This window comes from Lonchura striata, chromosome 7 (genome assembly GCF_046129695.1).
Source record: "Lonchura striata isolate bLonStr1 chromosome 7, bLonStr1.mat, whole genome shotgun sequence".
NCBI classification, from domain to species: domain Eukaryota; kingdom Metazoa; phylum Chordata; class Aves; order Passeriformes; family Estrildidae; genus Lonchura; species Lonchura striata.
In genome coordinates this window covers 6,671,503-6,695,683 of record NC_134609.1, presented here as the reverse complement: position 1 = coordinate 6,695,683, position 24,181 = coordinate 6,671,503, and the positions used below count along the sequence as shown (strand labels likewise).

Here is a 24,181-nt window from a genome sequence, read left to right as displayed (position 1 = left end):
GAACTTCAAAACACTAAGGGATAACACCATTTCTTTTTATTTCCTTTTTCCCTTCATTTTTTTGCTATTAAGTCTCCCCACCTCCTTCCATGCAATTAACTGAGTTAACCAAAGTGTAAGTTTTTGCAATGAATTACTGAAAGATTAAAAAAATCTACATTAGAAGTAACTGATTTATTCTGAATAATGAGAGTCTTGTGGTCGGCTCATGAATAGTTCATAAACACACAGAGGTGAAATTTATCAAATACAGTATTCACCCAAAACGTGTCATTATTCTAGTTTGCTCCCTTAGCACATGAAATAAAAGATGAATCCCTATGGCAATCCTATCTCCATATTTGTAATCCCTGGCTGTTTCTTCTTTTCTTTTCTTCTAGAGCATCCATGCTAACAAGTTTACAATAGACCGTCACAGCGGCGTCCTGCGCATCAAGCCAGGGGTCACCCTGGACTATGAGAAATCAAGAACACATTTTGTTGTTGTCGTAGCCAAGGTAAAAGGCTTTTATGTGAGACTAGAGGAGCTGGGCTGCTGTGTTTGAGTGGGACCAATTAGTTTGAATACGAGTGCTGCTGAAGCATGAAGGTAGCAGAGTTACTTCTGCTGTAACATCTGGAGGTGGGGGGGGTAACATGGAAAGGTGAGGGAGGAAAGGTAGCAGGTGTCTGATGCTGAACAACATCTGGAGGATTTGGGAGGGAGTTTCCCACATTTCATTCATGTCACCTGAGTGCCATGAGACTCACCTAAAAGTGAAGGGTTGGTGTGTCCAGCCCTGACTTCAATGGCAGCCCACAAGGACAAACCCCTGACAGGCAGATGGGCCACAGTCACTACCCACAGTAAGACAGGACACAGCACAGGTGATGGATTTCTTTTCTGGAAATATCTGTGAATGTTTCTTTTTTTCCCTTCTCTGCTGCCTCATGGCAGGAGCTTATTTAAATAAAGCCTGCAAATATTGCTGCGCATCCCTTCTTGCCACTGTCTTTCCCTTTCTTACAGTGCCTGTGCCTGCACATGCTAACAGGCATTAAAAGTTTATAGATTCTGAAGTCTCTCACAATCCTGTGGGGACCTGTCACACAGACAGACTCACATGGGTGGAAAGAGGGCAGTTTTGCTGTAACTTATGGGGACTTGGAGTTGCTCATATTTTATAAAAAATGTATGGACCTTTTCATGTATTTTTTAGCCAAGGTTCATTTGAGAAGAAGTAACAAAATTTGGCTTAAATTCTGCCTTTGGGGCAGTAAGGAAGAAAAAAAATCAGTGTTTTTTTTTTTTTTTAATTGTAATTTTTAGTATTGGTACTGCAGATATGTTGAACAATTCACACTTACACACCAGCATGACTACTGACCTACAGCTGGTGCTCTGAGACTGAGGGTGTTAAAAGCTTCTGAAGTAGCAAGTTGTCTTCCTAATTGGCTCAGGTGTATCAGTCGAGCAGAGCTGGTTGTAGCCAGGTCCCCAGAGACTGCTTACACAGTGTGGCTGTCTCGCAGGTTTTGGCTGCACAGCTCCTCTGTGCTTGCACTTTATCACATTGGAGCTCCTAGGAGACTTTGAGCATGTACACTGTTTATTTCCCTCTAGAGATGCACTACCTTGCTGCCATGCCCTGCCTTGTGTTCATATGTGGGATGAAAAGTTGTAGACCTTGGTCACTAACTTTTGCATCCATTTCTAGTGTTCATTTTTCCTGAAAAAAATTTTGAATTCCCTGTCCCTTCTCTAAAGATCATTTATGACTGCATATATTGGCTCAATCACTTTTAATATAAGAAATTACTTATGAGGCACTGCAAGCTGTCTTCCTAATCAGAGAGAGAGCAGGACAAATGGAAAAGAGAAAGGACTTGGGCAGCACAGATTAAATCAGTATGTTCAGAGAGAGAAAGGATTCCTGGAACTGTGCTTCTGAAGGCTCATGAGGTCCATGAAATGCCTCAACTGATTTGCAGGCATGCTTCAGCAGAGACATCTAACAATGACTTCTTTTCTAGGATGGTGGTGGGAAGCTCAGGGGAGACAACAAAGTCTTTTCAGCCACAACAACAGTTACCATCAATGTGGAGGACGTTCAGGACACTCCTCCTATGTTCATTGGGACTCCCTACTATGGATATGTCTATGAGGACACGCTCGCAGTAAGTTCTGGTTTTCATCTGTGGGAGAACAAGTACAGCCTTTCCCATCTTACTCAAGATGGCCCTAAGGTTTCTAGCATGGGCTTTGCTGGAAATAGGACCTAAACTCTGCTTTGACTCCTGGGTGAACTGAGCTGACCAAATCTCACATTTGCTCTTTCTTATGTCTACTGCAAATTTGCCATGCAAGGCTTCCTGTTTTTTCCATTGAAGTAAAAAAAGATTCTGCCTATTTACATTGGTCTAAACCCAGACAGTGGCTAAGAGCTCTTCTGTAGCTCAGACCTCCAGAGGCACTTGGCTGAAGGCTTAAGGAGGCTGCCAGTTACCTCACCTGAACACATCATGCTTAAAAGCCTTTGTGTGTCTGTTTGCTCTGTGGTCTCACAGTGCTTTTATTTTCTAGCTCAGATCAATCTGCTACCAACAGTTAGTTGTACAAGATGCAGGCAGAATTTATGCCCAAATACTCCAGACTCTCTGTTGTCCCATGGACATCACGTGGGGAGAAGCAACCCTGACATCCCCAAAATGCAGGATGCTTTCTGCTCAGTGATGTCTGGTTAAGCAGGATGGACGAGGAAGGCCTCCAAGGCCTAAACTCAACCAGATTATCAGTGAAGCAGAGACATAATTAGGAGAACCAGTCATTTTCAGAGACATATTCTTGAAGCTGCAAACTAATGATTTTTCTCTATATCTAAGCAGTGACATGATTGTGTATGGATCAGCTTTCACCCTGATACATAAGATTTAGTTAAAATTTTCTTCATATATAGGACAAGAAATGGTAGCTACCCATGAAATTACCCAATATCAGGCTATTGATCAGTTTAGCAGTGTGACTGCACTCTGTTCATTTGACCTTCCTTTGAGTTTCAGGAAAGATTGTGTCTTACCTTTCTATCCAGAAAGGAACACTGCAGCCCATGCATGACTGCAGAGGCTGTTACATTTCAGCAGGGCGGATAAGTAATGCCTGTGTACTTTGCAAGCATTTAAAATGAATGATATTATGTATATTGATTTATTCCGCGTAGTTACATATAGATCTTGAAGTATAAGGGTGCACACAGGAATTAGTGTCTACTATGGAGATGAGAATCAATAAATGTTAATTACATCCATCTTGAGCTCATAACTTACATTATGATATAATGATGGAAGCACGAATCAGTCCTTCCCTGTGTGGGTTTTACCATTAGAATGAACTCCACAGAGAAAGAGGCAATAGCTGATTTTAGTGGTTTGTGCATTTGGTGTTAATTTTGTAAACTTGCTTCTTTTCTCCTTTGGTGGAGTTGTCAGGATTTACAAGTACTCTGTCACCTTCAAAGGGATTGCACTGCATTTTGCCCAATAGGCAGATTTTATTGCTGCTACCAGCATAAACAATAATAAACACAGTTCTGTATTTCCAGTTGCTTTAACAGAGCCTTGCTCTTGTTTGAAAAATTCACTCAAGGGTTGTCATGAAAATATTCTTTGTTGCCATTTGTGATTCACTGACAGTTACTTCAGTGTTCCTCGGTTCTGCAGCCTCAAACAGAAACACTTTAGTTCAGAGGCCTGAATTGTGCAGCTCATTGCCACTTGTGAGAGCATTTTAATGTGACACTCATCATCCCTCTGAGCTGATAGGAGCAGTCACATGAGCCAATAGGTCCTCAGTACACAAATTCTGTATGTATGGCCCATGGCCACATTACTTGTGCAGAAAGACAGCGAAGGTTTAAGGGCAGTTAAATCACCATCATTTTCATTACAACTTTATATCCTAGATCTTCTGTGGACCAAGTTGTTCTGTGATCTCTGTTTCTATTGCCTGTCTGAACTTAATTGGAAGAACCAAAGTGCCCCAATGACTTGTTGGCAGCTGCCTGTGTCTCAGCACACGGTGTGGCCGTGGGACACAGGAGCCTACACAGAGGCAGCCTGAGGGAATCTTGGTAGTGCCCCAAACTCAGCTTTGGGTTTCAGATTGGCTGCTCCAAATTTTGTGGCTCCAGGCAGGGGACCTTGGCTGCAACTTCCAACCATTCCTGTGACCAGCCAGCCCCAGGGCTGAGGCACCCATGGCCTGACAGGGGATTCAGCCATTTCTCCCAGAGCAGTGGGCACTGGCCCTTTTTGTGCTCCCCATGTGGCACAAGCGCAAGTGTGAACTCTGCCCCCAGCCCTTCACTGCTGAAATACTTGCAGGAGTTCAGTTTATTAATGTGCAGCTGCAATTTCACTGCTCTGATCTTGGCACAAAGACTGTGATTTCCCATTTCTCCCCAGGGCTCCGAGGTCCTTACTGTTGTTGCCCTTGATGGAGACAGAGGAAAGCCTAACAGTATTCATTATTGTATCATGAATGGTGAGTAGGCTCGTCTTGTATGAAATTTGAAGGGCACTCAAAACTCCATCTGGCATTAAATTAGAACAGAATATGCTAGAGTTTAATAAACCTGAGACGAAATCTCAGGAAATAATATCAGGTACTTCAAGCAACTTCAGGGCCCTGTCCAGCAGAGAGTAGCGAGGATTCAATTCAGTGTGTTTCAGTATCTTCACCGAACTGTGCTTGGAGCTGTTAATGTTGCTGATTTGTTAGGCATCAGTAGCCTGCTTGTCATTTCAGAAAGTGTAAAGGGAGATTCACTCTTCTGAGCATCTCTACCACTTAATCTGGGAGGTGAGATAATTCATTGGGAGACCCAGATATGCCATTTGGAGGGATATTTTTATTAATACAGTGATGAAAGTGGCTAAACAGTCAAACCTCAGATTTCTTGGAAGAATTTATATTTACCAGTGAAGAGACATTGGCGGTACACTGAAGTGGAAGAAAACAGATGTTATCAGAAGATTGATGCTTTCCATGAGCTATTCTGAGAGTGTCTGTCACACATCTTTTAATAGCATGAATGTGAAACTTAGTGGAATTGGTGATTCATTAGGTGGTGAAGACAACAGCTTAGAGCAACTAAACTCCAGGCTACAGCTTTGGGAATTTTGGGTTTTATACACTCTCCCTTCCACAACAAGGCTTCTGTAGCAACTGGGCACAACAGCTCACAGGTGTGAAAGATCCCAAAACTTCCTAAGAGAAATCTGAGGTGTAGTTGAAGAGCTATGGAGTAAGTGCTTCATTGTGTTGAATGATCTAAACAGCCAGAAGAGAGAGATAGAGATGAGTTTTTGTGTTGGTGTGGGATGAGACCCATGCTGAGGTTCCTTTTTAATGTGAGGAAACAGGTAAAAGAAAGGCAGAAACATTGAGGCAGAAGACAATGGATATAAAATTACAAAAAGTATAAAGAAAGGTGCAAAATGAGGAGGAAGAACAAGTAAGTGGGATGAAAATATGCTAAACAAGGGAGAAATTAAGTAAGGAGAACAAGTGAAGGCAGAAGAACCAGGGAAAACGTCAAAGGGAAATAAGATTAATAAGGAAAGATACTGGATTGCCAAAGAAAATAGAGAAGGATCAAAAGAATTCTCTGGGATAAAAAAAAAAGGTAAGTGTTTAGGAAAGAGTGAGAAAGGAAGATGGAAGAGGATAACAGATGAGTAGAACAAAATATGACTTAATGGGGAGCAGCTTTTCTCTTGCCCATTAACAAAGGGCTTTGTTTGTGTGAAATGGAAAAGAGGGGAAGGGAATATGCTTTTAGTGCATAGAAAGTTGAAAAACAGAGAATAGAAGATTGCAACAGGTTTCTGCCCCTGCACCTCAGGCACTGGCATTATTTTTGACAAGCCATTATTCCAATAACTGCAGGCTGGGATGTTAAAGGACAAGAAAACACTAACAGCAAACAGGAAATTGTTTGTTCTTAATAAGCATTTCTTATCCCAGGAGTATGAGATAATGATAGAAAATGCTCCAATCTTCTAAGCATGCTGTTTGGAGGAACACACATACACACATGTACTTCAGGTTACCAATTTCCCTGGGATAACTAGACAATAACAAGAAGTATGGTGGTTTGAAACCACTATTGACTTAAGCTTCCTCTCAGTCAGAATGTATTTTGCAGGCCAATGTATCTTAATAATTGGGTATTGTGAGTCAATATCTGTTCAATGTTGTATCTAGAGTGCTTTAATGAAATTGCAGTTATTGTGGGTATCAGCTAAAGAGGATACTATCAGATTGTTTACAAATCAGCGTTGGGAATGCATTTGAGGAAAAGAAGAATGACTGGGCTTTCAGGTCATCATCCGTTGTTTCTGGAGGCTTGATCTCCTACATTTAAAGGAATTTCCTCTTTTCCTTTCAATGGTAGACTGCCACAAAGCACAGATGTGTGTACATGAGGCATACTGTACATGAGGCAGCCCTTCCTGCCCTTGGCTGTGATGTGAGCTGGTTCCTGACATCCTGGTGGGACACTGCTGCCTCTCTGCAAGCTGGCATTTGCTTCACATCAAATATACCAATCTCAATAAACTGCTGCCTGGAACTGGTATTCTCCAGATCAATGGAAGTTGGGTAGCAATAGCAAAGTCAGCTGCAGCCCTGTCCTGCCTCTGTCAGACTCTGCCTCAGTTCAGAAACCTTGGGGTTACCCCAGATACTCCAAAAAACTCTTATTGTTCAGGAAAGCCTTGCAACAGGCTGAAAGTTTTTTTTCTGACAACTTAATATTTAAGACCAGAAGACAGTTCTCCAGAGATGCTGTCTGAAGGAAGAGATTGTGTTTATTTTTAGCAGATTGTCAGATTTCTCACCTTAACTGATATTAGTGAGAGAAATGTTCTTGCTTCTCAGAGACTTAATTAAGCATTTGCTCATTACAATGACAAATTTCTATTTTTTTCTAAAGTAGCATATGAAGAAGACAACATAATAAAAACTAATACCAAATTTGCATTGGTAATGCCTGGATGCTGAGGCTTGAGGGGAGCCCAAGCAGGATGGGAAGAGAAAAATACTCACAGTTGCCCATAAAGGAAGAACTCCACTGAGCCATTCCTAGGGGAGGAAACCCTTTTAGGCCCCCATCTGTGTTTTTATCTCACTGTGACCAGTCATAGAAATGCTTCATTTTTGAAGAGAGGCTTCAGATCTACTGATACTTATGAATACACATATGGACAAAGATGTGCTTAATGAAGTGTACAGTTGATTTTCCCATGTTTGTTCAAAGAAAGTGTGGCATGTAACTAGAGCATCTTGGTTTCATTGCAGGAAGTGAAGGTTCATTTGAAATCAGCAACACAACTGGAGCCATTTCTGTGATAAAAAGCCCAAATCAGCTCAAGAAAGAAGTGTATGAACTAAAAGTTAAGGTAGGTACTGTGCCCACTTTAAGACTATTGGTCTAAAATGCCATGAGTAGGCATGATTATCCAAAATTGTGCAATTTACCTGTTTCAGAAACTACCTCCTATATCTGAGCAGAGTGCCACATAGTATAAAGCAGTACTAATTGCTTCTGTTGGGATGTTGGGATATTTTTGTTGGGATATTTAGTATCTCAAATTACTTCTTTCAGATGAAATCATCTTGTCCTAATTTCATCTCTGAGGCTAGAGAATCAATGTTCTTTACAGTCCATGGATGCCTGTTCTCTGTGTTTCCAGATTTTATTGCTAAACTGGGAGCTAATGTCTGGAAACCTCCATGTAACAGAAATAACAGACAGGTAACAGTCAAGTCTATGATGAGCAATAGGACTGGGCCAGTTCATGCAGTGTCATGTCCACTCCTGAGTCACTCATCAGCCACATACCAGTACATGCTCACTCCTTGATGAGCTAACACCTCGATGAGCCAGTACTCATGTGACAGGCTGTGTTATTTGAAGCAGTTTCTAAAGAAAAAGTGTTAAAAAATGTAGAATTAAATTGTGAAGACTGTATATCAGTCTTCTCCAGCACATTGGAACTGCACATTATTGTTATGATAAAGACAATACTGGCTTAAAGGCAGCTTTGAGGAATTGCACACTGCCAGAACCAGTGTGCAGCACCCCAAAGGGCACTTGCTTGCTGCTGGGCTCAAGCAGTGAGCTGTACCTGGGAGAACACAGTTCTCATGGGCTCAGTTAAACTCAGGCACCATTTCTTCCTCTATCAGCTCTGCTTCACTGAGTCTCCTACCACTCCCCAGATGCAGAATGAGTTAAAGCCTTGCACGCTTTTCTGATCTCCTATGTGGTGACCCAGAGCCCATGCAGGCTGCAAAAGCTGCTAGAGGAACAAAAAAGCATGTTAGATATAGTTGTTGGGACAAAAAACACCAGCCAGTTTCTGTCCTGGCAGAAGAAATGTCTCAGGTTCAATCCAGTGAATCAGGCTGCATGTTGCAGTTGTTGAAACCCAGACAGATTTGATTTTGTGCTTCAGAAAAATACTAGCTGGGTTTGCCTGTCTGTCTAAATTATATCCACTTTAAATTAACCTCATCTAAATGTCACAGAAGAATTTTGAATCAGACTCAATCTCAAAAAAAAAAAAATGCACTTCTTCAAATATTTACCTAAATGCCACAAGTAGAGTTTTTCTCACAGTATTAAAGGCTGCAGTCCTTGCAGCAATGAGACAATGAACTGCCTGTGGTACCTCAGCAAATTTAAACATTGTCTTCCTTTTCTATTCTATCAACACTTTAGGCAAGCAATTACCTTACCTCTATTGGATTGTTTTTAGAGAACTGTTTTCACCTAGAGTGAGTTACTGAGATGACAAAATTAGAGAGAGATTCAACTGGTGCTCTACTGGGGGTGGCTTATTACCATAATCTTCTAATCATCATAAACTTCAGTGTGAAATGGACTGAGGTTTTAAAGAAATATAAGTCTATCAATCTTCCTACAAGTTAGAGTGCTTTGTACATGTGGAATAATACCTGAACATGAATCTCAAGAAGGAGAAAACTGCTTCATCATTCTTTTCTTCCTCTTGCCTGCTGTAGGCATCAGAAGTCAGTCAGGAAGGTGACATCTCCGAGCACACGTTTGCCACGGTGACCATACGGGTGGTGGACCTCAACAACCATCCACCAACATTCTATGGAGAAAATGGTCCCCAGAACAGGTTTGAACTGACCATGTACGAGCATCCCCCAGAAGGTGAAATCTTAAGGGGATTGAAGATTACAGTCAGTGACTCAGATCAGGTAAATGGAAACTATGTAGATTTTCCTATGTTCCTAAAGTCTAGAAAGAGCTCTCAGATGGAGAAATGTCATTTTAGAAACGCAACTGTTTCACCTGTATTTCCTAAAAGCCTAGAATAGACAAAGTAGTTGTGGGGTCCAGTACCACAGAGAGACTGGACCCAGGAGTTCAGTTAGTCTGTCACATATGGTTATGCCAATGGGAAGGGTGGTCCTAAACCTGCAGCCCAGGTCTTGTGGCAGCTGAAGTTGAACAATCTTTATGAATTTCCCTAACCACTGCTTGTGTTCATTTGTTGCCAGTGCATTCTCTGAGAACATATTCCCTTTGAAGATTTTCTTGAAGGTTCCAAGCCGTTTAGTAACTTCAGGTGCAATAACTGTTTGCATCTTCTTCTGGTCTTTATGCTATGGTCAGGGTCTGCAGTGCATGTTTTGATTAGTCATTCCCACTGGAATTATATTTTTAGGTATTCTTAAAAAATATGCCCAAGCCAAACTAACTCTTACCAGATCCAGGAAAAGGAAAGAAGTCTCCATCCATCTCAGCCTGCTGTCTAACTGACCTGTGATGCCTGTAGGTACTATGGCTATGGTTGCTATAGGGACCCCTAAGCTAAATACTGTATGAACGACATCCATCTGACTTAGCCTCAGGTTAGGTAGTGACAAGAAAAAAGCTTAATGCATCTGAGAATTGTATTACTATTGGAAAGAACTCTCTTCTCTAACTGTGCTCAGTATTGTGCTGGTTTGATGGTATTGTACTTTATCAAACCCACTGGCTTCTTCCTCCTCCCTCCTGCTGCTCTGCAGCGAGCAGATAAATGACTGCTTTCAAAGCAGTGCTATGTCTATCCTGCTATTGTCATGGGGGATGGTGCTGCAGAAGGGGAGAAACAAAACCCATCTCTTCTCTTTAGAGACAAAATATATATCTAGGCTGACAAAATATTCAGGCTGCAAGTTAGGCTATAAAATAAGCAGAAAACACTGATAAATACACTATAGATTTCTCAAGAATCTTCCTATTACAACATAAGGCATCATGCTAAGGGGGGATGGGTTGCTTTCCTTCTAAGGCAGAGACTGCAATATTTTCCCTTCCATACAAGATAATTCCATAGAGAAGAAAATTAAACATGTGTCTGTCTCTGTCACAGCTGCTAGAGGCTCTTTGTTTTGGGGGAATGGATGATACAAGTGAGGAGGAGGAAGAAGCTGTGGTTAAGGTCTGGTTTAGGCCTACAGGTTGATGGAAATGCCATGCTTACTTGTAAGAAAACTATACAGGAATTTCCCTCCCAGACCTCTTCAACATGACTTAGAACTCAGTGCTGCTGTTCCCTCAGTCATTCCTGCCCCCTCCAGTCCCGTGGCTGTCTGCCTGGAGACATGCAGCATCATGGCTGGCTCTGAGCAGATCTGGGTTCTGTGGACATCAGTGGCAGAAATCACTCAGTTGTTGGAGGGAGGCAGTTCTCTCCCTATCCCATGCCACCCTTCTAGTCGTGTGCAGTCCCATGTGCCACACACTTTGTATGACTTTGTCTGACTTTGTGTTGTCAGACTGTCCACTCTTCCTATTAGCACTATTTTCCACAGTCCAGCAGCTCTGGCTTTGTGTGTTTGGCTTTGTCACCCAGCAAAAGAGAGCCTGTTATCATCTCTGTAGTTGGGGAGTGGGTTTTGGGTTTGTGTGACCAAACAACACAGACCACTGAGTTTGGATGCAGGGTCATTCCCTTAAGGGACTATTGCTGAATACTTTTTCTCTTGACATGAGCTAGGGCTGCTCAAGAATGGCTCATAACAAGCTCTCCAGGGATACAGCTGAAACTAAAGTTGTCCTGTTTGAAAGCTATTGTTAGAAAATCATCATCTCAGGCAGAATGTGGCACCAGGCAGGCAGTGAATCTGTCTGTTTGTCACAGTGTAAACATGACACTGAGAAATTGGTGGACCCAGAGAGTTTGGTGTGGTAGGCTTAGTTCATTTTTACATCTTCCCTGTAAGGCAGAAACATCTTTTCTTTTACATGCTCCAGTTTGGTTTGAAAGAACTAAGCTGGCTCACTCTTCCCAACTTGCACACACACAAGTGGTGATAACCCTTTAGATACTGCTGCTTCCTATGTTCTCTCTGGCTAGAATGTTTATCTGTGTAATGAGATTTGCTTTCTCACTTTACATGGAGCTGTCAAGTGTGTGTCAGATTTTGTCCTGCACAAGTGGAGCTCCTCTCTACCCACAAGTGCATCAACTTCCAAAAACTTTAGTGTTTGCATCCCTGGGCTAGCTTAATCCAATCAGTGTAAAATGTGGAGTACCACTTCTGTCTGGAAATTGGCTGTCACACATCATGCAGAATGCATGAAGAACTCCCATAGCATGTGAGTTATTAGGACACAGGCTGGACATGGGAAATGTTCAAGGCCAGGCTGGATGGGGCTCTGAGTAACCTGGTCTAGTGGAAGTCATCCCTGCCTGTGGCAAGGGGGTTGAAATGTGGTGATTTCAAATGTCCCTTCCAACCCAAACCATTCTATGAGACTGGGTTTGTGAGGGTTGTGTTGTCCTCCCTCGAGCAGTTCAGTCTTTCCTTGGTAGGAAGAGGAAGAGGCAGGACTTCCCTGCCAATATGCACATGGTGTCATCTCTGCCTGTCATCCCAGTGTGTGCCACGAAACCCAAGGCTGCTTGCCACAGATTCCTCTCTTAGCCAGGCTGCTGCAGGCTTTTTCCATTATGACCAAAAGAATAACCAAGCTTGTCAATCTATTTTAAGAAAAGCTGTGTCTGTCTTGTGACTAGGGCTAGAGGGATTATACAACTAAGCTTCTTAGTGATCTCCTGCCCAGGGGATGGAGCAGAGGGCTCTCAGCAGTAAGGCTCGTTCTCATTTTATATAGTTTGAAGAAACAGAGCAATCTAGGCTGTAAGAAATGTGACATTACTGAAAACAATCAATGTCATATTTGCTTTTCTTAACAGGGAGCCAATGCTAAATTCAACCTCCGTCTTGTTGGACCTGGTGGCATCTTCCGAGTGGTTCCTCAAACTGTCCTGAATGAGGCTCAGGTTACAATAATAGTGGAAAATTCTGCTGCTATTGACTATGAAAGCTTCAAGGTGTTAACCTTCAAGGTATTTCAGCTTTCCAGGTCCTCTTTTTAAGTATATACAGTATGAATATGGTGGCTTTTGTATCAGATGTGATTTAGCTTCTTAATCCACCCAGAGCTGTCTGATGCATTATCAGAGATACAATAGTTCATGTAAGGGAAACTCATTTCTGCCCCTGGTTCACCATCTTCACAAGGTTTAATGGATGCATCTATGGACTGGTTTAGTCCAGTCGGTGCAAAATGTTGATTTTTGTGTCTCTCTGGAAACTGTACATGTTGGTGGCTCTGAATCATTCTAGACTGAACCCTCAGGGTGTTATTTTGCACTCACAATGATACATTCACAGGATAAAATCCTAATTTCTCTGCAGCGAGAACTTTACCTACTTAGTGCTAAGTAATTTGATTCATGATCATGCTTTTGGATGTTGGCAGCCTGAAGACCCCAGCTGACTGGAAGATAATTCCCCAAAATTGCTCACTGCCTTTGTCAGCGTCTATTGCAGGCTGACCTGAGGCTCACCCATGCTCTAAACCAGCCCTGCAAGAACCAGTCTCATCCAAAAGCTGGAACCTTGCATTACCACCTTCCCTGATGGATTTTTTGGCTCATCAACAAGATAATTAAGTAGTCTGGTTTTCTGTCAGCTACCTCTGGACATGAGTGTAGATGTTTCAGTTCAGACTGCAAAGAGCTGCATAGACAATCCCTGTAATCATTAAAAAAAAAAAAAAAACCTGCCAAAAAAATCTAGGTGAGCATTAACATATGCTAGTTTTGTAACATACAGAGAGAGGCATTTCTTGCACAGTCCAAAAGCCAAAATTCCACATTTTTGTTCTCTCCCTTGCTGTGCAGTTTTCTTTGTGTCCTTAGCAAGTTTCACTTCAATACATTTCAGGCCTCTTCTTGTAATGCTCCTAAGCCATTTTGAGCTTTATAATTATAGATGCTACAAAAATATAAGGCATCATTACTGTATTAAAGTGGAAGATTCTGAAAGGGCCATAAAGTGCTACTGAAACTAATTATAACAAGCACACATTTATTCAGGTTAAACAACCAAAAGACCGGTAAAGGAGTTACACATGGTTTCCTCATGAATGCCAATAGAAATCAAAGTAGTTAATGTGATTGCCATGAACACCAAAAGAATTAATTATCAGGAAAAAGGGTATGTATTTTTACAGCTTAAGCAGTTATTCACCTTTTTTATTTTTTTTTAATTATTTCCACTGAAGAAAGACTTTCCAAAATTATTTCCACTTGAGACTATAAAACTTGGCTTAAAAAGTGCAGCCTTTTTCTGGATTCCAAATGGAGAAGGTGCAGATGGATGATATGGTAGCAATATATGGCAGCAAATACTTCATAAAGATCTCATTGCTGGCTTCATTTTCCTGCAAAGTTCAAATCACTTCCTAACCAATTTTAGCTGTCAGTGTAGTCATTCTGGTTAGAATTTTGGATAAAATATATTTCTATTTAATGTGTATCTCACAACAGCTTTGAGAGGTTATCTTCAGGCTTTTGGATTTTTTTCTGTAAGCAATGATCCCTTTCCTCTAGTTCATTTTTGAAGAGTAAAATGCCAGATAGTAATTAAAGCTAATTTATCTGGGAGATGCACTGAAAAACTTTCTGAAGCAAAGGTGACTAGAGAAACCTATCTTCCATTTAGTGCTGGCTCTTAAATGTAGGTGATAGTCAGGAGTTCCTCCATTTTCAGCTGTCTAAGAGCTCAAATGTGTTTCCCAGAGTATGGCAGTGATGGTAATTCACACAGTCCCTTTGCCACAGGAGCACATATTGCTGTCCCACCTTCTTGTGGGCTGCCATGCTTTGGGGGCAAACCTCCTGCCTCCATCTCCTTCAACTTAGAGCACATCCTGCCTTGGCAGGAGCCTGGACATGCTGCAGACACATCTACAGACTGGGACCAGCTGAGGCTGCAATTATCTTCAGCTGCCAAAATCAAGCTCTATTTTAGAAATTTACCTACCACTTTTAGGATTGCATGTCAGTTTGCTCTTCTGGCAGTTAAGTATGAATTGTTGATATGTAGTCCTGTGAGGTAATATTTTAAGTTACATTTTTTTTCTCTCTGCATGAAACAAGCAATACAGGTCTGCATAAGGTACTGCAGGCAAGTAAGATGATAAAATTTCCTCCCTGAAGGAAGATGTTGTCAGCATGTTGACATAGCACGACCGTGCTGCTTAAAGAAGAGGGAATAAAAAATGAGTGTAGAAAAGAAAGAAAAAATACTGAGCTTTCATAAGGTGTACTAAGATGGGCTGATTGCAGCAGCAAAGATGATTTAACAGCAGATGTTATAATTTAGTAATAGCTCCATGTGCACAATCAGCACTAAGATTTTACCTCTGTACTGCTTTAGGAGCTGAGATTTTTCATGAGGAGGTTTTTGCTGATGTCTGCATGGCTGTCCCTTCAAAAATTTCTTTTGCTGTAGCACCACTTCAGAAATTAGCACAGCAATGGAGTGACCAGGCTCCCCTTTTAGAGCAGAAGTGTCCTGCAGTAATGGCAAGCAAACCTTTGAGATTCATTTCTTCTCTGTATTTACAAACATTATTAATGTCCACACAGCATGCACAGCTCTAGGAGATGACACTGAGATAGCCTTTTCCCTGTCTACTTGAACAGCTCCCCACTCTCTGCTTTCACCTCGAGGTGGTACAAATGTGTCCAAATCTGGCAGAGCAGAGGCTTGAGCCCAGCGTGTCCCCGGGCACTCGTGGTGCCACTGCTGGGGAGCATCGCTCGCCCACCCCGCGGGCCTGGGCACGGGAAGGAGGAGCTGCCACGGCACCTATGGCAGCCCTGCTGCTCCTGCCAAAGCTCACCTGGGCACTCCCTCTTCGTGGGAGCTCCTGGGACACGTCTCCTAGGAATTAAAACCCCTGCAGGCTGAATTCCAGCTGAGTCTCTTAGATCTCAGTTGACTGCTCACTAGTCTATTAGTGGTGTGCTGTCTTCTCAGAGCCCTCCTGCTTTGTGTTAACTGTGTTCTGCCCAAGCATGAAAACCAAGCATTAGACCATCGTTTTTGGTGTTAGCCATTTGGGCTCAGCCCCCACAGAGCCCAAGACTGATGGCCTAGTGCTGATCCTGTGTGATGCAGCCACCCATGGGACAGACGCTGTGAAGGTCCCAGTGTCTCTCAGTACCCATGGTTGAAACTGCTCTTTCTTGCTCAAACAGACTACCTGAGCTTGCTGCTGTACCAGTTGAGGCATCCTACTGATGCTCCCCAAATCCAGTAGATTTTGCTCAGTAAGGAGCAGACAGATACAGTAAATACCCAATTTACTCTATGTGATTGCCTGTTCTTTCAGATGACCAATTATAAGGATGTGTAATGTCAGAGAGCTCTGTTCTCCTCAGAGACAGTGAGGAAATTCAAAAGTCCCCATGAGTATCTGATAAAGTCCTAATCAGCATGAGGCAATGAAGATAGAAGTGCCATGAAGTTGGTAGTAGAAGTCCTCACAATCTTTGGGAAATGGGATGGCCAACCATCTAGCATTTGGGGTGGGAATAATGTTGCTTCAAAACAAAAGGTTCCCTCATCTTTTTACCCTGTTTGGTGCAGTTTATTGTTCCTGACTTCTTTTCCTGATGAAGAACTTCCTTTACAAAGATTGCAATTAAATGTATGTGGTTATTGAAAATAATTCAGTGCTTATCTTTCCTGAAGTTCCAGAAACTGCCCAGGGATGATTGTTTGACAGCTTCTGTTATGGCTTTTAGATGTGTGTTGGTTAGGTGTGTTAGTTATGACTAGTCACATCTGTCACATGAAGTCAAACATGAATACACAGGTCTGAAGGCCTCTCCCCACAGCTTGATTGCCCATTGCAAGCAGGCACCACAAGCTGAGGCTGCACGCAGACCTGGCTCATCATCCCCCTGGTTCTGAGCTGTCTGGTCCAACCAGGCTAAAATGCACTGATGTGCCATGGGTGGTGGAGGAAGCTCCTTTAAGAGAACTAACAGCTGCTTTGTAGTGATTTCTGGTTTTTCTCTTCCTAGCTTCTTGCAATAGAGGTGAACACACCGGAGAAGTTCAGCTCGACGGCTGACATAGTGATTCGCCTGCTGGATACCAATGACAATGTCCCAAAGTTCTCCTCTGACTACTACATTGCCAGGATCCCCGAGAACTCCCCAGGGGGCTCCAATGTAGTTGCTGTTACAGTAAGTTCCATTCACTTCTTAAGAATTGTTCTCTTTTCTGGGTGTCTCTGGAGACAGTTCAAGCACATTAAAAATAGGGGATAGAGCAAACAGCAAATCTTACTCAGCATTTGACTTCTGGACCAAACTCCAATTCCTTTCCAGAATCAACCAAAAAAATAATCACTTTGGGAAAAAATAAAGTTTTACACAAATATTATTTAGAACAACAAGGGCCATCTGCTTTTAAGACAAATCACATGGCCTTTTGGTATTAAGAAAGCCTCAGCCAAATCAGTGTCCAGTGGGAAGATTCACTGCCTAAGTGGAATTGGATTTACTGGATTTGCTTGGTTAAGATGAGTAAAAAGAAAACAAGATGGCTGTTTAGTCAGTATTAGTGTCCTCCTCTTGGGAGGAACCTGGCTGCTAAAGGAATAATTAAACAGTTAATGAGGGCAAGAATATAAAATTGATGTGCTTAGGACTGGGGAAAAAAGATCCCTATGTATGTATATTTTCACAGTAGGAAAAATATGCCTATAGATTTTCCAGTATCTTGGATTTTCATACAAAGAAAGACAGGGTATTACATGGGCCCTGAGTGCTGGAGGAGCATTTCCAGCTGCCTCTCTCTAATGCAACTCCTGAGACTGGAGACAGCCCTCATGTCACAAAGCCAAGAAAGCTCCTGGCCACCTGGGCCTTGGTGGGGGATGCAAGTCACCTTGCAGAGGCCACATAGGTAAGGAGGGTGGAGGCAGATTGCCAGAGATCTCCAGCAGAAGCTAGCAACACATAAGAAAGACAATTAAATAATCAGAATACTAAAGTACCGAAGGCAAATTTTAGCAATGAAAGAATCAAAGAACTGAAGCATAAACAATAGAGAAAAGGTTATTGCTTTAAACTAATAGGAAATCCATTAGAGACTCTTAAACATTGCTATCTTTGAGGTAAGAGGAATAAAAAATTTCAAGGATGGGGACTGCAAAATAAAAAGGTATTTAGGTATTTAAAAAATATTTACAGAAGCAACAAAACTTCTGAGCCAAAGTGTGCACAGGAAGGCATAGCTGAGGAGCCCCTGAAAAATTTAGTTATATCCTGTCAACTCAGTACCTGACCCAGATTCACACCTATATGTGAAAAACTAATATGTTTCAAGTACTCAGAACAGCAATTCTGGAAGAAGTCCCAGGTATGCAGATGTTTTAAGTAAAGTTAGACAGTACTAAACTAGGCTGTGGTCAAAATTATGGGGTGAGAGCATCTGACAAGCTCACGCCAAAGAACAAAACTACATCTACCAGTAGGGCTGCAGGTGTGTTATGTTAATCATGCAGGAATCAAAGACAATGTCCCAGTTCTCAAATATTGAAATAGGAAGATGAAGTAATCAACCAGCACCACCATGAATTTTGATGGCCAGATACAATGGTATAACACCTCAGAGCTATGAGAGAAGCAGGAGCTTATGGAAATAGCTGCTACCAAATAAATAGCTCTCCTAAGCCTGAGCTAAGAAAGGAAGCCAACAAGAGTATGAAACAAAGATATCATCTGGTAGTAGTATTTGCATTATTAAAAGTCACACAGGCACAAGAGTGATTAAAAAATAAAGCTGAAATACAATGTATAGATTGAAACATTTGTTATTCATCACTATAAATTGACTCAATTAAACAAGCAGAAGCTTAAAAATACAATATATAAAGTAAATCATTTTGTCTAGGGAATATTCATTAATGTTTAACTGATAATTAGGAAGGTTTGAGAGCTGGCAGCGTGTTCATGTCATTGAGATTATCTCCATCAAGGAGGATGAGGTAACTGTGGATGGATGGGGCCATCTAGCGTTGCTCTCCCTGCCAGAGCCCCAGAACAGGAGGCACAGCGCTCCTGGGACTGGCAGGGACATTTCCTGCTGCTAGGTTGTGCACTTTCTGGGGGCATATTTGCTCATATCTGCGGTTTCCTACTAAAAATGTGAGGGCAAAGAGATTGAAAAGCATTTGGGTCTGTTGTTAAAAATGAAACAGTTCTTTTTCCATTTTACTAAAGCTCTCTTTTTTTTCTTTTCTTAAGGCTACAGATCCCGATTCAGGGCTCTGGGGAGAAATCAAGTATTCTATCTATGGAACAGGAGCAGATCTGTAAGTAACAAGCAAATACAGAAAACTACATAACCTCTAAGCAGAGTTCTAAAATAATTATAAAAGAGAGCTAACAGGCTCATTCTTGGTCTGCCCGTTTCCAAGGAAATTTATGCCATTCTCTTTTTGAGCTCTGTGAACACAACAACTGTAAAGCTACTGTGATTGTTCAACATCTGCTTCATGAACCCAAGGAATCCTACCCACAAACCCCCAAAGAGAAGTATCAATACACAGGATTTGTTAAATCACCGTTTGAAAAACACTTGTAAAAGAAAGAGAGGTTTTGGTCTAGTTGTGCAAAAGTCAGTTCTATAAAAAATAATTTCTTGGTTTTTTTCCCCTTCCCTTCCTATATGGCTTTGCAAATAGCTCTTGTCAAGATAAATCAAGGAAGACAAGATATCCAAGGATACACACTTCAGCTTTGGAGGTCAGCTGCACTGGGTGTTAAAAGCTTTTCATATATTTAAAAATAATAGTCCTGCACCAGGAAAAAGGGAACCTGATGCTTACTTGATTTGGTAATAATGCCTCCCTCCCTCTCCCTGTCTCTGGAGACAGTGCAGTGGGTAGAAGATCTTGAAACACTGGTTCCTTCACACCATGTCCATCCCAGCTCTGAACATGGCTGAGATCTGTGGCATGGCTGTCACAGATATTCCTGCTGGAACCTGCATTCTGCAGGGCAGAATGCTGGAAATGAATGAGCTTTTCAGGCACTCATCTCAAGAATCATTTTTCCTCTGTACATTATCCACCTGGAGCTAAAGCTGAACTCTTGTTGTTAAGGTGAAAGCCGTTTAGGAGGCACAATCAAAGTCCAAAATCCAAGATGTTAAGGGTGAGCCTCTTCTGTATCCAGAAGGATACACATATGGGAGCATTTCCACGATGGATTATTTTGAGCTCTTCACTAAGTCTTTAAGCTAGCTGCTAACTGCACAGAGAGAAGCAAGAAAAGGTCATGTCATGCAGGCAGACCTCTTAGGTTTAGAATGTAGCAGCTGGTGGAAAGAAGCTTGAGAAGGTTGTTGACAAAGGATTTACAGGGAAAAAAATCTAAGTGCAACTTTATTCTGATTGGCATTATGGGGATGCTCAGATTCACTGTTCTTCTGCTGTTGAATGAAGAAATTATGATGTGAACTTTTCTTTTCCTTCTTAAGTATTTTTGATTGTTTTCTTCATGCCAGAATGGCATAGCTCTGCGAGGCTGGATTGATTTTCTAGCCCTGGCACCTCTAGATGTGCTGAACACACAGTTTGATGCAGATAGGAGAATTTCAAGTAGAGGCACGATGTTTCTGTCTTGGATATTACATCAGTGGGTGTGCAGTTGTGTGGGAAGAAAGATGAGTTATACTGGAGTAAGAGAAATAGTGTTAAGTGTTAAAGATGAAACCCATCTGATGGTAATCCTACTATGGCAATCCAAGCTGGCAGTGGGAGCACTTCTTTTCTTCCACTAAAATGGGAATGATAGGGTGCTGTCTTCATGGTTAGGCTGGGCTGGGTGCTGAGGAGATAGCACAGGCACTGTCTCCTACACACATTTCCACTTCCAGATCTTGGATTTCATCAAAACTTGTATTTGTATTTAACAGGGTTATGAGAACAATTGAAGACTCTGGATTGTTAAATGCAATCACTCTCAATTGTATTCAGAGTTGGAATACAGAAAATATTTTGCTACCCTGTGCATCGATCAAAGGAAATATAAAAACTTTCATCTGTTAAAATCACTACTGCTTGGAGCCTACAGTGGCAGTCCATTTTAAAAGGACACTGTGTTGTATCCTCTCTATAAATCCAAACTTTGGACTGACACTTTTGACAGTGTCTCTGTAATTACAAATGTGTAAAACTGAACTTGCAACAGATAAATCTGAACACCCACACCATCCCAGTGTCAGTCTATGGAAAAAATTATTATTTATGGAGAAGATAATTTGCCCTGCAGTTTGGGAGATTTAAGAGCAGTTTTTTTTTCCTACCCATTCTGAGAAGTGAAGAGCTTAAATATGACATTCATCACACTTATTTTAGATATTTAGATGATAAGTCAATCTTCATTTATGCAGGACATAATCTATTACACTGAAAAAAAAGTAAAATTAGGTTTAATGTTTTTCCTTTTAATGCGAGAAAATCACTCTGGGAAAAGGCCATCACACTGAGCATTTAATGAGGACAAAGACTTTTAATGGAAAATGCAGCTAAAATGGCACAAGAGAGAGAAAACTATGAAACACTGATAGTTCTCTGGTTTTCAAGCCTAAAGGAACTAGACAAAAACTAGGTAGAGTGAAGGATTTGGAGACATCACCCAGAGAGAAATTAGGTGAAGAGTACCAGTGTCTGGGCACAGCATTTTAGTGTTTACAGCCTAGACCATTAAGTGACCAAAAGTCTTTTCTTGCTTCTTTTCCAGGTTCCTAATCCACCCATCAACAGGTATAATTTACACCCAGCCCTGGGCTGTACTAGATGCTGAAGTGAACTCGAAGTATAATTTCTATGTGAAAGCAGAGGACACAGATGGGAAATACAGCTTGGCTGAAGTGTTTATCACCGTGCTAGATGTCAATGACCACTCTCCAGAGTTCAATGAAAACATCCAGGAAAAGACGATGATCATTGGGTCACCAGTGAAGATAGAGGTGAGCGATGGCACTGTGTGTCACAAAGCAGAGTGCTTTGGAAAAGCCCTGGCTCTGCTGTTTGCTCTCAGGGGTCATGATGAATGTCTGAAAGTTGCCTTTTCTTGCAGCTTTATTTTGCACATCCATTTGGATGTAACAAATGGATTAAAGTGTAGAATTATAGTATTTACTGACTGCTGAGAAGGAGAAATAATTCTACAGGCAGAATACAAGGTTTTGTTACAGTATTTGAACAATCAGCTGGGAGACAGTCCTGGATTATACAGTGATCACAAGAAGCCCAAATAAGATAAGTGAATGAAAGTACAGGGTTTTGAACACATAACCTTCTTGACACCCCTTTGTGTTCAACCACACAATGTAGTTCCCTTCATTTTGAAGAACCATATCCAATAATCCAGTGTGGAACAGAAGGTGAAAAAATGCAATAGGAATTCCCAGGCAGAACATCCTGTATTACACACATTTAAATGCATATCATGAAGCCTGATCACACAACACCTAATGTTAGTAGAATAAATACTACAGCACAAAAATTAAGGCAGCTATAGTTTATGGCATGGAGCTAGTCCCATTGTTCTGCATCACTCCACATTTGTTCCCCACACTGTGTGAGAAGCTCCCAGCTGAGGACCAATTACATTCCACAGATAGGTTACGGTTCAGTTTTTCCTCTGATTTTATTTCATCTCAAATAGAAATAATTTACAAAGAAAGGAGCCTAGTCCTGCTGGTTTTTACTAGAAAATGGAGCCTAGCTTCCAAGATGAAATGAAAGCAGCCCAGTCATGGCATAGATACTATCAAAAGTGAATGCTCAGAATGTGTTTGTCCTCAGGCAAAGATACAAACAATAAAACCTTTGTTTTTCACACTTCCCCTACCAGGCTATAGACCAAGATGCAGAAGAACCCAACAACATTGTGGATTATTCCATCATGCAAGCAGATCCAGCCAATGTGTTTGACATAGACCAAAGCACTGGGGAAATCAAGCTGAAATCCTATATCCGATCTCTGGACATCATCCACAACATCACAAACAATAAAGACTGCATATGGTCATTGGTGGTCCAGGCCAAAGACCGAGGCTCCCCATCCTTCAGCACCACAGCAGTTCTGAAGATTGACATCACAGAAGAGGTAAGCAAATGTTTTAGAAAAATCCTTATGGGAGACAATCCCTGAAAGGCACCAAAGAGTAGACATTGCTTACTCCATTTCTGGGACTTCTTTGCCAGCTCTGTTTTGCAAAGTATTTTTATAGCCTTGTGGTGAAGTTGGATTTTACAACCACAAATGTGAAAGATATTTTGATCAGAAATATTGCAAAGGTACAAAGGTAGGAGTATAATGTAATTGGAAGATGAGTTTTTTTGTTAGAGATTCTTAGATATGAATTAAGGTACAGACTTCTGAGTGTGAAGCTAAATCCCAACTGCTAAATTTCTGTTGTTTTATCATTCAGAAGAAAAAAAAACTCTTTTTTCCTTAGAAAAAGTGAGTGGAAAACAGCTGGTGTCAGAGTGAAATAAATCAGAGAAATCAACCCAAGTGACATAGAAAAAGTGAGAAAAATACAGAAATACTTTAAAGTACATAGAACTTTGGATGAGAGTTTAATAATTGCAGTATTATTAGCAGATGAAACAAGAAGACTCTTTTAGAGTCTTGCACATGTAGGTTGAGATTTTCCTTAGTCCAGCTTTTATGTCAGCTGAAGAACAAGCAGCGATTTATGGTGTGCAGCACACGCTTGCACGATTCTTATTTATTGTAACTGCCTTGCCATTCCTTTAACTAGGTACCAGCAGGGAGGAAATGGGCTTTAAAGTAAAAGAGAAACACATCATTAGCCTAACAGTCTCTGGCCACACACATAAACTGGGCAAAGATGTAAATCTCATCCTACAGACAGCAGCTGGCCTTCTCTTTGTTTGGTCGCAATACTCCCACTGCTCTTAGGTCTGTTATAATATTTTTCTGTTTTCTCCATCTTCTCTTATTCAATTGATACTCCGTGTGAGGCACATTCATATGATAGGTTTTGTACATAGTTCAGAGCCTGCTGGACTGCCAGGGCAGTGCCTGGCATGGGGCTGCCTTTTGTGGCTGGCCAGCCCTGTGGGCATGGGCTGAGCTTGCTGCTGCAGGCTCTGCCATGCGGAGCTGGGGGGCTCTGCATGCGGGGTGTCGGTGGTGAGTCCACAGATTTAGCTGCTCGTACAGATACAAAGGATTAACACTTAACACTTGGATTTCTCATGGAAATGAAGTTTTGGTGGGTTTTATACTACAAACAAGAGTTCCTGCCCACAGCCAAGAGTGGGAGTACTTGCCCTCCCTGCCTTGCTTCCAGGCTTCTCACAGGCTGCACGTTTCAGGAGTGCATGGCAGCAGGTGCACCCAGGCACAGTCCTCAGGCATGTCCCTGCTGGTGGCCACCAGCCTTCCCTTCCCTCCTGGGTGAGCTGGAAACCTCTCTGTCAGCATGTGGGGCTGATGGGTGTGAGTGGAGGGAGGGTGTCCCACACTTCCCCTGCTGGGGGACAATGTCCCTGAACCAGCTGATGAAGGACAACTGTAAGGAAAACAAACATAGCTGATACTTTGGGAAAAGGAGTTTCCTGAATTTCCTTCTAATGCTGAAGCAGTAGCAGTACCTGGTGAAAGATGGTGTCTTGTATGAAGTCCCCTGTCTGCTCCCTTTTCTCCCCCTCCAGGGGCACATATTTAGCACAAAGTGAGGGAGAGTCCTCCT

At 41.8% G+C, this 24,181-nt stretch overlaps 1 protein-coding gene across 1 annotated transcript in view; it reads left to right on the top strand.

Annotated features, from left to right (window-relative positions):
* The window catches only part of CDHR1 (cadherin related family member 1), a 42,534-nt gene that overhangs the window by 12,842 nt on the left and 5,511 nt on the right, over positions 1–24,181 (top strand). Inside the window, exons 7-16 of the mRNA XM_021536139.3 lie at positions 381–497; positions 2,014–2,157; positions 4,441–4,519; positions 7,340–7,440; positions 9,068–9,271; positions 12,265–12,417; positions 16,456–16,620; positions 18,688–18,755; positions 21,190–21,418; positions 22,309–22,563. Coding sequence (XP_021391814.2) covers positions 381–497; positions 2,014–2,157; positions 4,441–4,519; positions 7,340–7,440; positions 9,068–9,271; positions 12,265–12,417; positions 16,456–16,620; positions 18,688–18,755; positions 21,190–21,418; positions 22,309–22,563 — 1,515 coding nt within the window. The remainder of the gene's footprint in view (positions 1–380; positions 498–2,013; positions 2,158–4,440; positions 4,520–7,339; positions 7,441–9,067; positions 9,272–12,264; positions 12,418–16,455; positions 16,621–18,687; positions 18,756–21,189; positions 21,419–22,308; positions 22,564–24,181) is intronic.